The sequence below is a fragment of the Sprattus sprattus genome, assembly GCF_963457725.1.
Source record: "Sprattus sprattus genome assembly, chromosome: 1".
Lineage (NCBI taxonomy): Eukaryota > Metazoa > Chordata > Actinopteri > Clupeiformes > Clupeidae > Sprattus > Sprattus sprattus.
Window position 1 is genome coordinate 40,553,802 of NC_137920.1, and position 12,414 is coordinate 40,566,215.

The window sequence follows — 12,414 nt, forward strand, 5'->3', positions numbered from 1 at the left end:
CTTGTCTCCTCTGGTTCTCTGGCCCTAGAGTAATGGGATGTCCCTGTAAGACGATTGCCTTTTTGCATCGACAAAATGCCCCAGGAAAGACTTGGCTTTGCAGGCCATGGTTGTGCCAAGTATACATTGAACTTTTACTCAGGTTGAAGATCGTGCTCAAGAGCACACCGATGCACACTTAATCTAGGATGTGAAGCTGCAGCTTGTTTCAGTCCTCAGATTGTGTGGTGGGTCTCACTAATGCTCACATAGAAAGGGACAGGACACGATGAAGACAGGTGCTGGAGGTATCACAATAGTTCTCATGTAGGATTTTCAAAAACTTGTAAATAGTTGTTTGTACTTCAAGAGAGACACAGCTGAGCTGAGGTGACTCCAAAACAATTGTAAGTATTAGTTAATGTGAATAATATTAAACAAAATCTATTTGACATAAGCCTTTCTTGTAGAGCTATGAAGCATTTCATGAAGACCACATTCCGTAGATTGGAGTTGTAGAATCCTGCCATATCTGACAACTCTGTTTCTGTAGATTCACAAGGTCTCGTGATAAGAGAAACTGGGACAAATATGTTTACTGACATACTGCCTCACAAACCTGATCTTGAATAGACTGTCGAGTCTGACTCAACTCAAACCAACCATTTAGTATTTTATGGGAAAGACGCATAGAAAAAGGCCAAGATTATGGTCTCCAAGTATGTTGTGGTGCTTTTTTTATTTTAGGCAAAACAAACATATAAAATGGTTGACTTGGCTGGAAAGGTTGGCAAAATAATCTCCTGTTGCACTTAGAATTTACAATCAACAGACTTGATTTAAAAGAAAAATCATAGCAGGTTTAAACAAGAATGAGAGGATGTTTTACTGATACCACAGTCATTCAAACAGACTTGATAAGAGACAGAAGAATCACATTTATTCTAAACCTCAAACTATTTGCAGTATTTCTCCTTGTTTTGTTAACTGCCATCCTCTGTCATTTTTTAAAGCGAGACTGAGCTTTTGTTACTGTTTAATGTGGTCTAAACTTGTAGTTGTACAACTCAGGCTATGGAATGGGAGAAGATTTGTAAGTCTTATTGGTAAAGACAGAAGCTACACAATATTTTGTTATATAGGCTAGTTAAAACTGAAGTGCCTTTTATATACCATAAAGCTCTGGGTTGTAATTTTATTTATACTTTTTGGAATATATTTAATCTGTACATTTCCTCATGTTTATATTTTTAATTCTCTGTGGGAACAAATAAAAAATGTTGGAAAATATTTTTGTGAATTAAGGTGTCTTTCATGCTGTAGGCTTATGTAATGCTAATATTTGAGAACTGTTAAAGTGCTATATAGATGTGATGTATTATTATTATTATGTTAAATCTGTAAATTATGCCTACTATCTGGCTATTGGTCATTTTGATAAGTTCAGTAATTCACCTTTAACTGCCTTGCTTTAGAGCAGTTGGAAGAAAAGTGCTGAATGGATGCCCATTCAGAAATCAAGTTATTGACATCAGGATTTGAGACCGCTGAGCAGATTCCAATGGGTAGCAGTTCTGTGAGCTAAATTGATCCCATATCTAACTTAATTTAAATTGCATAACATTTATAAAATGCAAATCCCTTTGATTTTGTATAACTGAGAAGACAGATATATTTGTGAAATGAGTGGGTAAGACATAAATTAGTGGGTTTACACATATAATAATTATTACAACAATGTGTTTTAGGCTTTGTTAAGAAGGCCTAAGATTTCTGTTCCTGTCCTACAGCAAGGTGTATGAAATGAATCTTTGCACCACTTAGCTTACCAGCTTATTAGGCGTTAGAGACATTACGCAGCCTACCATATCTCTGTAACTTATTCTTTTGTGGCATATTTATGCATACTCTTCTGTCTCTTTCCCCCATGCCTGTTACCTAGTAGGACTTAGCTTACAGGAGCAAAAGTCTATATAACCTATTTGATTGGCTGAATGTAAAAAAAAAAAAAACGTTAAATCATCTTCTGCTGTGACATGATTTTGTGTGTTATTTTAATTTCTAAATTCTTGTGCAAGAATAACAGTTTGGGGTACAGCCTATGTTTCAACAGCATGTCAAGCCTTCATATACTCCTATTGCAATGTGTTCTGACGACAGGTTTTAAGTTTTTAAAACATATTAAAATTACATTTTTGTTTCTGTACTATAAAGTACGGAGCCCCTAAAGGGACATGAAAAAAAAAAAACCGTTCTCGTGCGCACCAGAAACTTTCTCATGCGCACCAGAAACTTTCTTGTGCGCACAAGAAAGTTTAGCATGCTCACGAGAAAAGTTTCCCGTGGGCACGAGAAAGTTTTGCGTGCGCACGAGAAACTTGGCTACTCATTCTAGTAGGCTAAAACAGAGAGTAGAACTAGGCAGGACAGGCAGAGAATCGTGAAGCCCATTCTCTTTGCATTTATGGTACATCCACCTCTATCCACAGAGTTGCCCAGATGTCTGTAACTGCTCTCCTATGAACTGAATAACACGATCCAGTGGGGTGTATCCCTTGCGCCTAAACAAACCATTGGATTTAAGAATTCTTCTTAAATGTCTTTCAGACAAAATATAACCATGTCGGCTTGCAAGTAATGCCACGATGTCTTTGTAGTGCAGTCCTAAACTGAAATAAAGGTGCACTAATTCATGAATTGCCATGTTTTCTGCAGCCTGCAATCTGTAAGACCGTTTCAAATGCACGCTGCCAGAAAGTTTCTGGCGGGCACGAGAAAGTTTCGGGTGCGCACGAGAAAGTTTCACGTGCCCACCACAAAAGTTTCAGGTGCGCATGAGAAAGTTTCTGGTGGGCACGAGAAAGTTTTGCGTGGGCACCAGAAAGTTTTTTTTTTTCATGTCCCTTTAGGGGCTCGAACTCGCCATGCTGACTATTTTCAAACAGACATAAAATATCAGCAAAAGGTGCGCTCCACTGTGCAACCACTGCCCAGCTAGCAAAAAGTCCGCGGCCCGAAAGCGGCGCTATTCCGCCAGTGACACTCGGCCGAGACTCGGGGTGAATCGCGGCCCGATTAAGGGCCGAGCCTCTGGCGCGAATGCGGCCCGAGTATGGACAACCGGATGCTAGGGAATCGGCCCGCTTCTGGCCCAGCAGCATAAACAGCCGCGGCCCGATTACGGTAAATACGTCATGTTGTTGAATCGGCTCGATACCGGATCCCCGAATCCACTTTTCCCCGCTTATATATGCGGCATAGGCTAGGTGCACGAAATACTCAGTGTGGGCAGTTTGTTTACTGTTTAGCCAGGGGTGTTTGAACCTGCCACTATTCTGAATGTAATTAGTGTCTACACGTCCTTCTTTATCGTAACGCCGATTCATTCACTAGGTGCAACACCCAACCAGGTCCGTAGACGCTAATTACATTCAGAATAGCGGCAGGTTCAAATACACCTAGCTAAACAGGGAACAAACAGCACACTGAGCATTTTCGTGCACCAAGCCTATTGGGAGGACAATATGAAATACGTACAACCAAGCAGTTTCATACAAAACTTTTACTGAAACAGCAACAGTAGCCTACATGTCAGTCATTACAGATGAATTTAACTAAAAACTGTACATTATAAAATTAACAACTTCATATTTCATTTGTTTTAATATGGGCTTTCAAATCTGAACTCTTCAAATACAATGGTCAGTATAATCTGTTTGTTAAAAAAAAAAGTCAGTATCATCATTGCCATTTCTGAAATGGCATACTGCTGGGAAGTGTCGTTTTGAATCAAGAGAATGTGTGCTGGTTATGTTGCATCTATACAGTATGTAGTATGGCAGTGTGCCATTTCAGAAATAGCAATTGTGGTGGTGCATGAAAGATGTACAACGGTGCATGACAATCATGAATCTCTGCATCAAACATTTCAATATTCAATATTTTTATATTTGTCAAGAGGCAGTAACTACAGAGTTCAGATGCAAAACCCTCTCAGTCCATTTGCAGCGACTTTAACGAAATACTATACATTTATATAATTAACAACTTAATTTTTGATTTTTTGGGGGGGAATATGGACTTCAAGGGTTTCACATCTGAACTCTTCAAATACAATGGTCAGTATAATCTGTTTGCTAAAGAAAACAAAACATAAAAGGTCAGTGACGATTTCCCCTCCGACCTCCATCCCGATCAGAGGCCAGTTAGAGCCAGCGGGTGATCAATCGCTCAATGTCCTTGTCCGTAGCGTCTTCAGTTGGTGTGTGTGTGTTTTATTGTTGAAGGGCTTGTGGCAGTGACTGAAGCGGTGAACTCTGACGATTTCCCCTCCGACTCCGACCTCCATCCCGATCAGAGGCCAGTTGGAGCCAGCGGGTGATCAATCGCTCAATTTCCTTGTCCGTAGCGTCTTCAGTCATAACATTTCTTCTTACAGCATCTGAGCTCAAACAAACAAGAAGCAAAAGAGAGTGCTACATGACAATTCATGCTGATGAATTATGCACTCCAATGTCTGCAATAATTAAAGTAACTTAGTAGCTATAGCTTACCTATTACCACACACTTCAATGTCGTGCTTTTGAAGGCTGTTTTTTCATTTGCACCGCTCCAGTTCACTGCCTTTGCAAATGTTGTTGTCATCGTTCGCGTCATAATACGCCACACAGTCTCCTTCACAGTAAGGCCTCCTACAATTCCAAGGTGTTTGGTCTAAAAGAAAAGCATGTATCTCACTACTCATTACTGACTGAATGATTAGTTTGTGATAATTCAACAATTAGGTCTGGGCACACTATTACCATTACCTGAACCAGAATGAGCGTCTGCTGTTCCTTCAGGGAGTTCAACTGGATCAATATCTCCCTGAGAATAGCTGCAAAAAGAAAAGATAAAGACATTGGTAGAAGCAACATTCATACATACATTACTGTTAACAGTCCACCATTATAGAATACTTACGTGTAGGCATCGCCTCCCCAGAAACATGAGTGTTTTGCACATTCTGTTCTCATGGAGTGTTCTAATAAAATATAAGAGAAAATAGATATCACCACATTCTCACTCTAAAACTGATTACAAGTTCAACCCTTCCCACCTGTGATTAATCCCAAATAACTACATAATTTCAAGGCAATGGCCAGGCTAACTGTCGGTTTGCTGTTTTTGAAAATCTTACACGGCCTACGGTTGAGATCAGGGGCACTGGATTCCTTCCAACTGGTGAAAAGCTCCTAATTTGGCAAGTAGAAAAACGACTTGGACCTGCGGGGAGAATGGTAACAGTGTCTGTGGCGTTCATGGCATGGGTTGGAGAAGTCTGATCAGCTGCTGTGAAGGTCATATCATCAGAAAAAAAATCTGCTGCTGTGATGTTCATTGCATGGAATGGAGAAAACTGATCAGCTGTGATGTTTGTAGCAGTTCTTGAGGACCAACGCGCCATGATGTCTGTTGCAGAGGAGGGAGATAACAGATTTCCTCCGGCTAGAGCTATATTGACATTTTAACATTACTTTCATTCATTTAATTCAGACACCATTGTAAAGATGAATGGAAATAATTGTGCAAAAATGACTGCAGTCCAATGGGCCAAGAATGGGTCTCTTTAAAGCAGCAGTAATTTTTCGCAGGGTAAGCACAGGTGTTATTAATGACTTCCAATAATATTCTGATTCAGTTTAGCAGAATCAGGTCCTTATTGGATGTCATCAATGACACTTGTGCTTCTTGGAAATGGTCTGCTGTGAAATAGGCCCATAACAAAAGATTTTAAAATGTTAGTCCTTACCTTCAGGGGCTGTGATCGGGGGAGCATTCACTAGTTGCGTGTAAATCTTTTTCCTGGCTGAAACGTTGCGTGCCGGGGCTTCTTCATCATCACTGCTTTGTGGTCTTTTGCAGCCTCTGGTTGATTAAAGATGACATAAAATTAAAACTGGTTTTACCCTCTTTGTTGAATAGGCGACAAGGCGACACAAAAAGTGTAAATATAATATTCTGAGCCACTTGGTTTCTTGTAAATTTCTTGTACAATCTTGCCAGAAATAGGGCAAATCTGATTAAGCAAAAACACAGATGGATTTGAATCTCACTGTGCTGTATGGCTCATTACCGATTCTTTCTCTTCAGGAACTCAGGAACACTGTCATCTTCTGCTTCTGTTTGCAGATCAGACTGTACGTTGCCACAGGCAACTTGGCCAGGGCATGTTCATATGATTCTGTTAGCATAAATACAAGACGATACAGATTAGGTTAAGATGGGCGGATTAATGCTTGCTATTTCAGTAAGAAAACATTAATAACTAACAGGGTAAAAGCATTACTATACCATGAGAATAAAGCACTCGTATTTTGTACAGAGCCCACAAAGAGGTAGGTTCATCTCGTCTTTGCGCAGCCTTGCGGGACAGCTATTGTTTTGCATGGAGGTCAGGCCAGAAACTTGTTCCCATTGAGCCATTTTGATGGCACAACTTCGACTTCGTTGCTCTTGACAAATTCGACAACGTGATACATTCTAGAAGAAAATAAAATGATGCAGCTTAGGCTAGTCTTTCAATGTAATCACAAGCAGATGAAACAACGATCGCCTCACTATGAGTCTGTGCGACGCTCGACCTCGACATTCACAGGCAGCTCAAACTAAATGCATGAAATGCAGTCAATGAGCACGAGTGAAAAACTGAAAGAGAACATAACCTGGCCGCATTGGAGCATAGTTGCTACTGTGAACAACGTCAAACCGAGCCTACGTGTCTGACAATGCCTTGATACAATTAGAATTAGCATAACACCAGCCAGAGCGTGCAAAAAAAAAAAAAATCAAATCGGCATGTCCATGAAAAGTTAATAAAATATGATATGAAACAGCTAACGCTGCTAATCGTTTAAAACTGCAGCAACACAACTCTCGCTAGCTAGTGTTCTTTAAGCAACATAGCTGTTAGCCCTCATTAAGCCTGACTTTACTCGAGGGCAATTTACGCTCAGAAAACAAAATGCTCTAGATGTAACTTGCAATTATTCACCTGACAGTTAAATGTACTCCTACATCTGTGCAGAAAAGTGGCGGTCTCTAGTAGGGATGCAACGGTTTTCGGTATTTTAGCGAACCGTTCGGTTCGCCTTGTTCGGTTCGGTTGACCCAGGTGAACCGCGATATTACGGTATGGGTGACATTAAACTTTTAATTTAATATGTGGTTATAATGAATGCACGCATGTATTGGGCGATAGCCATGACTGTTTGGGACTCAGGGGATGAGTTATGCGCTCCACAACCATGCAACAACCAATCAGAATTGTACTGACTTTCCCAAGAGCCAATCAGCGCTCTGAATGCAGACGCTTGAGCTCCATGTGGGGAAAACGAAACTTACCCTGTTGCAGCACGATCATGGCAAGTCAACTAGACACGGAGAAAAAAAAGAGGCACCGTCATCTTACAAATCAGCTGTATGGGAACATTTTGGGTTCAGTGTGGAGTATGATGATAAAGGGAAAAAGATCGTCAGCAAGCAAAGCACGGTGTGCAAGCATTGCTTTACTACGATCGCCTACTCCACAGGTAATACATCCAACATGTTGAGCCACTTGCCCCGTCATCACCCGGCTGTAACTATAAGCGGAGCAGCACGGTTTGTCGCCGAAAACACAACCATCCATTGCTGCAGCATTTCAGCAACAATATGCAAATAATTCCGAAAAACACAAGGCAATAACCAACTCAATGGGCGTCTTCATAGGGAAAGACATGCAGCCCTATTCAGTAGTTTTAGGCACGGGGTCACAGGATAAAGACCATTGATCCTCGTTTTAATATCCCCTCCCGCATGCATTTCAGCAGCAAAATAATTCCAGAACTGTACGAAGTGACTAGGAGAGAGGAGGTTTGTTCTGTTGTTCTTTAAGGGTGTATTTATAACAGTTAAGTATTTTCTAGGGTTTAAGTGTGTGAATGACAATGTTTGTTGTTTGAGTTTATTGAATAATGTCAATGTTTACATTTCACATTACTTTACAGTATACTGCACTTTACTATATTTAATATTGCCTGTTTTTTTTTTTTTTTTACAGAAGGCCAGAATAGTGTTCCTTGTTTAAAATACATTTTGTGATTTGGCTTAATATGTGCCCTTTTTACATTGAATTGCATCTTGCATTGTCTCTGCAAGTGAGTAGAAGCACCTTGTTGACTTGAAATAGAAAAGACAAATATAACCTAATGCGTGTTAGCGGCAGGATAATATTGATATATCGAAACCGAACCGTTACCGTGGCCCAAAAACCGTGATACAAACCGAACCGTGGCCACACTGTACCGTTGCATCCCTAGTCTCTAGTCAACTGGGCTATGCTACATGCTAGCTAGTTTGCAAAGTTGGCTTTAGAATATCTGGTTGAGGCGAGGCCCTAGGTAAGATAAGAGGCAGCATGGCTAGCCGGCGGTTGCCCACAGTACATTATGCTTGGACACCCCATTTATTTGTTATAATAGAGCTGGACACTTAAGTCCTTTATATGCTGTGTAGAAACAAGTCAACATCGACTATCTGAATCAACTTCAGTTTAAGTTAGGCTACAGCGAAACAAACTTGGGCTAAGCTGTTAGTTTTCCCAACTTGCAGTAGATCAAAAATAACGTTCGACTGGGTAGGGATAATAACCTGATTGCAACGTTTAATGTCCTTGGCCAACAATAGTTCAAGTTTTTTTTACATAGCACATTTCATGTTATACATAGAATAGACTAAAACTAGATAGCAGCATAATGAAACATGTCTTACCTTTGGGAGAGCTTGCATCTAATGGCGGCAATCCATCCATGCCGCGAAATGCCGTTAGAGGAAATGTAACTATTTGATTAAAACAACGATCTCCACATGAGTAAAATGTACTAATTTTCTGTATCGTGAAATTCAATTAAATACTACTGAGTGATTCAAAGCTAATTGTATTCACGTAAAACTGAGTAAAATGCAATGAATAACTTATTATAAATGGTTGAATTCCACTCAATATGATTCCAAACGGCACATACCCGTTGAAATCGGCTTCATGTCGGTAAACCGTATCTGAGCCGAGCCCCACTACACCCCTCACCCACCCAACCCCCCACCTCGATCCCCCCCGCTCCCGCTGTGCACTACAGTAGGCAAAAATCACTCGGCCCAATTGCGGTTGCCAAGACTCAGCCGATTCCGCAACTCAACCGACGGTGCCGCAGGTTTTACGGAATCGGCCCGATCTCCTTGCTAGCTGGGTGGGTGGCTTCTAAGGCAACGATACACGGCACGGTTAGGCTTGTGTCGAGGGAAGTTGGGGGAGACTTCAGAGAACACTCGATGCCAATCTTCGTTACTCATTCATAGCTGCATCATACAGAAAGTACTATGGCGTCAATTACAGAGTTGAAATGTGGTGAGTATAACTTCGCTGTAGAGAAGTTTAGTTTGCTATAGCTGCAACGTTCTGCTGACATAGCTTCTGTGGTGATTTGCTAAGTTAGCTATCTAGCTAGCTGACAAACTACTGCATTGGCTATCTAGCTATTTTACCAATATTGTTACCTAGCAACGGTGAAACTGTGAAATGCTTAACGTTAGCTTATTGCTAGCGGATATCTACCAATGTGGCTTGCTTTGTAGCAGGGCTGTTAAGTAAAGATACAGTGTTACACTTTCGTGGTCTACAAAACATCTAAGGTAGCTATCTCGTCAAATTGTTCAAGCGCTCAGGGAAACTCTTGAAGCCCGAGGAGTGATGGGGCAGCTGAAAGCGAGGATTCGGGCAGAGGTGTTCAATGCATTGGACGACCAGAGCGAGCCGAGACCTCCCCTGTCGCACGAGAACCTTCTCTTAAATGAGCTCATCCGCGAGTATTTGGAATTCAACAAGTATCGCTACACCGCCTCGGTGCTGACGGCAGGTAAACTCATTTTGCCACACATAACATGCAACAACAAACGAGTCATGTTTCCAGAACCCTTGTTTACTGCATGACGCTATTAAGGTACTCTTTAATATGTCTTTGAGCTGTAAACTAAATGATATGACTAGCCTACTGCTTTTTTTATGAAAAAATTGTATTTTATGGGTGGGAAATGGCTCAATTTGGCATTCACTGTTTAAAATGACCCTGCACCTTGCAAGGACGCTGCTGACAGAAATGTAACCATTTGGGACGTATCTGTGGCATGATATAGCCTACATACAATCGAATGGAGTAGCTCAACGCCCAACATTACCTCATTTGCCTGTGTTGGGCCAGCAGGAAACGACATGACAATAGAGGTAATCGCATAAATATTAATATCGCCTTAATGAATTTACAGAATCCGGTCAGCCGGAAGTGCCTTTAGATCGGCAGTTTGTGGCAAATGAACTGAACGTAGTGGAGGACCCAAGTGCAAGAACAATGTGAGTATACCTTTGTATCTATAACGTCCACACCACACACAAAAATCCCTCATCCTATTAAACTACACCTCCTAAAGAAGATGCACTAATAAAGTAACTTACAATTGTTTTCCAACAGGCCACTCCTTTATGGCTTGCTGTCCCATTTTCTTCAAAGTGGAGACAGCAAGGACAAACTGTTTCTCAGAAGCTCTGCTCCCTTGACCTCTCAAAAGTCAAACACCAAGGACTCCTGAATTGTGTACGTGTCTGTATATAAAGACCAGTTGTTTTTACCGAAATCTCAGGGCTGTGTATTGTGGTAAGACCACAAACTACAGGTGTCGAATCTTGTCACCAATCATGTTCAAATGCGTGTTTGTACTGGCACTGGCACACAGTCAGGGATAAGAATACTCACCAGGATTGTGTTTTAAGTTGAAGCCATGTGTTGAAATTATTACGCTAGACTCCATAGCAATCATAACAGGTGACACACTTGTGTATATTTCATGTTCTCTGTTTACTCTGTTATGGATAAGAAATGTAAACAGTGAGGATCACTTGAAATAGACAGTGGTCTTTGCCCCAGTGATATTTCGGTGGATACTCTGTAAAAAATGAGTTGTCTGCTGTCTACACACACGTTTCTTCCGTCAGACTCTCTGAATGTAGAGTGGAGTTTGTAGAGGATGTGGCCCTTACACAACTAATTAATTCACATATTTTGTGTGGAGATACGTGCTTTATATAAAATGCGTTAACACAGCTGCATTCTGTTGGATACAGATTAGCAGCATGTTTTTTAACTTCTTCTTTTATCTATGTCTATGTGTGTATCCAACCAATTATACATGTATTGAAGAGCCGGTAAGAGACAAAGGAGAACACATCCTTAAAGCAGGCACTGGTCTTAATAGCAGTACCTGTGTTTTTTTTCTCCTTAAGCCACTGTACACATTCCATGTGTTACTGTATATTTTTACATATAGAATTTGACCTGTGAATGTATTAATTGAACCTGCTGATTCAAGCTTAATTGAATAAATGGTGCAAATCCTTTCTTGAAATAGAGAAAATAAATTTGGATGAGAATGATCTTTCTTCAGTCACAGTCAGATCTTTAGCTGGGTATCTAAAATCCAAACACATCCAGCCAGTATTGGGTAATATTCAAAGTGAGTTTTTCTGTTGACCACATGATGGCAGCAACATTATATAATACTAATTGTGGCACATTACTACAAAGATCTCAGATATGCACATGATCATGGAATGGGGGAAGAAATTCTTATAATGAAACTTGTGTTGGCCAGTTCTATTTTATGGAGGTTATTTACTAAACTAGATGCTCCTGATAAATGTTGATGTACACATGAAGGGAAAAATAGCTTCCATTTCCTCTGATAAGAATGTGTCGTGTTTCCCACAGTATGGGTCTCCAGTCTAGTCCAGTAAATTTCATAAGGAGAGCGTCCCAGCCTTATGTTATCCTAGCGTTCGTATTATAGTAGTCGTAACTCTCTTGCCAAATGCCGAGTGACAGTGCAGAGTCCTGTGTCTGTATAAGGAATACACTTTCCACCAAAGACTACTGTAGAAGACCATCAGTGTTCTGGAACTATAGTTTGAAATATAAATGTAGAGGATGGTGGTGACAAATGATGTTGACTAAAACTTGCCTCCCAGTGTGCATTTCGCCATTGTTGAGGAAAACAATGTTGTGTTGAGCTGAATGTGGTAAATAGCTTCTGCTGCTTTTGCTTTATGAAGTCCACTCTCTGAAAGGCACCAAAACATTGTCTTTGAATAGAAAGGTAGTGTGAAACTCCCTTCCTCTCTCTCCCTTCACATCTGTTAACAAGTAACTATTGAAATGCTAAACCTAATTTTGGCCCATATTAGCACAGGTCACACATCTTTGTGTACCCTGGCCAAACCTCCACCATTTCCTTGTACCATATATGGAAATTCAGCATTCTTATCTGCCAGAGACTGATGGAAACATTAGATGTAAAAGCTCAGTTGTCCGA

At 40.7% G+C, this 12,414-nt stretch overlaps 1 protein-coding gene across 1 annotated transcript; it reads left to right on the forward strand.

Moving 5' to 3' along the window:
- Positions 1 to 9,272: 9,272 nt before the first annotated feature.
- On the forward strand, positions 9,273 to 10,638 carry cep20 (centrosomal protein 20; the record flags this gene model as incomplete). The annotated part of the gene is made up of 4 exons (XM_080844281.1): positions 9,273 to 9,403; positions 9,714 to 9,911; positions 10,318 to 10,402; positions 10,521 to 10,638. Exons 1-4 carry the CDS (start codon positions 9,376 to 9,378, stop codon positions 10,636 to 10,638), a joined length of 429 nt encoding a protein of 142 aa, XP_080700407.1. The 5' UTR covers positions 9,273 to 9,375.
- Between the last annotated feature and the right edge of the window lie 1,776 nt (positions 10,639 to 12,414).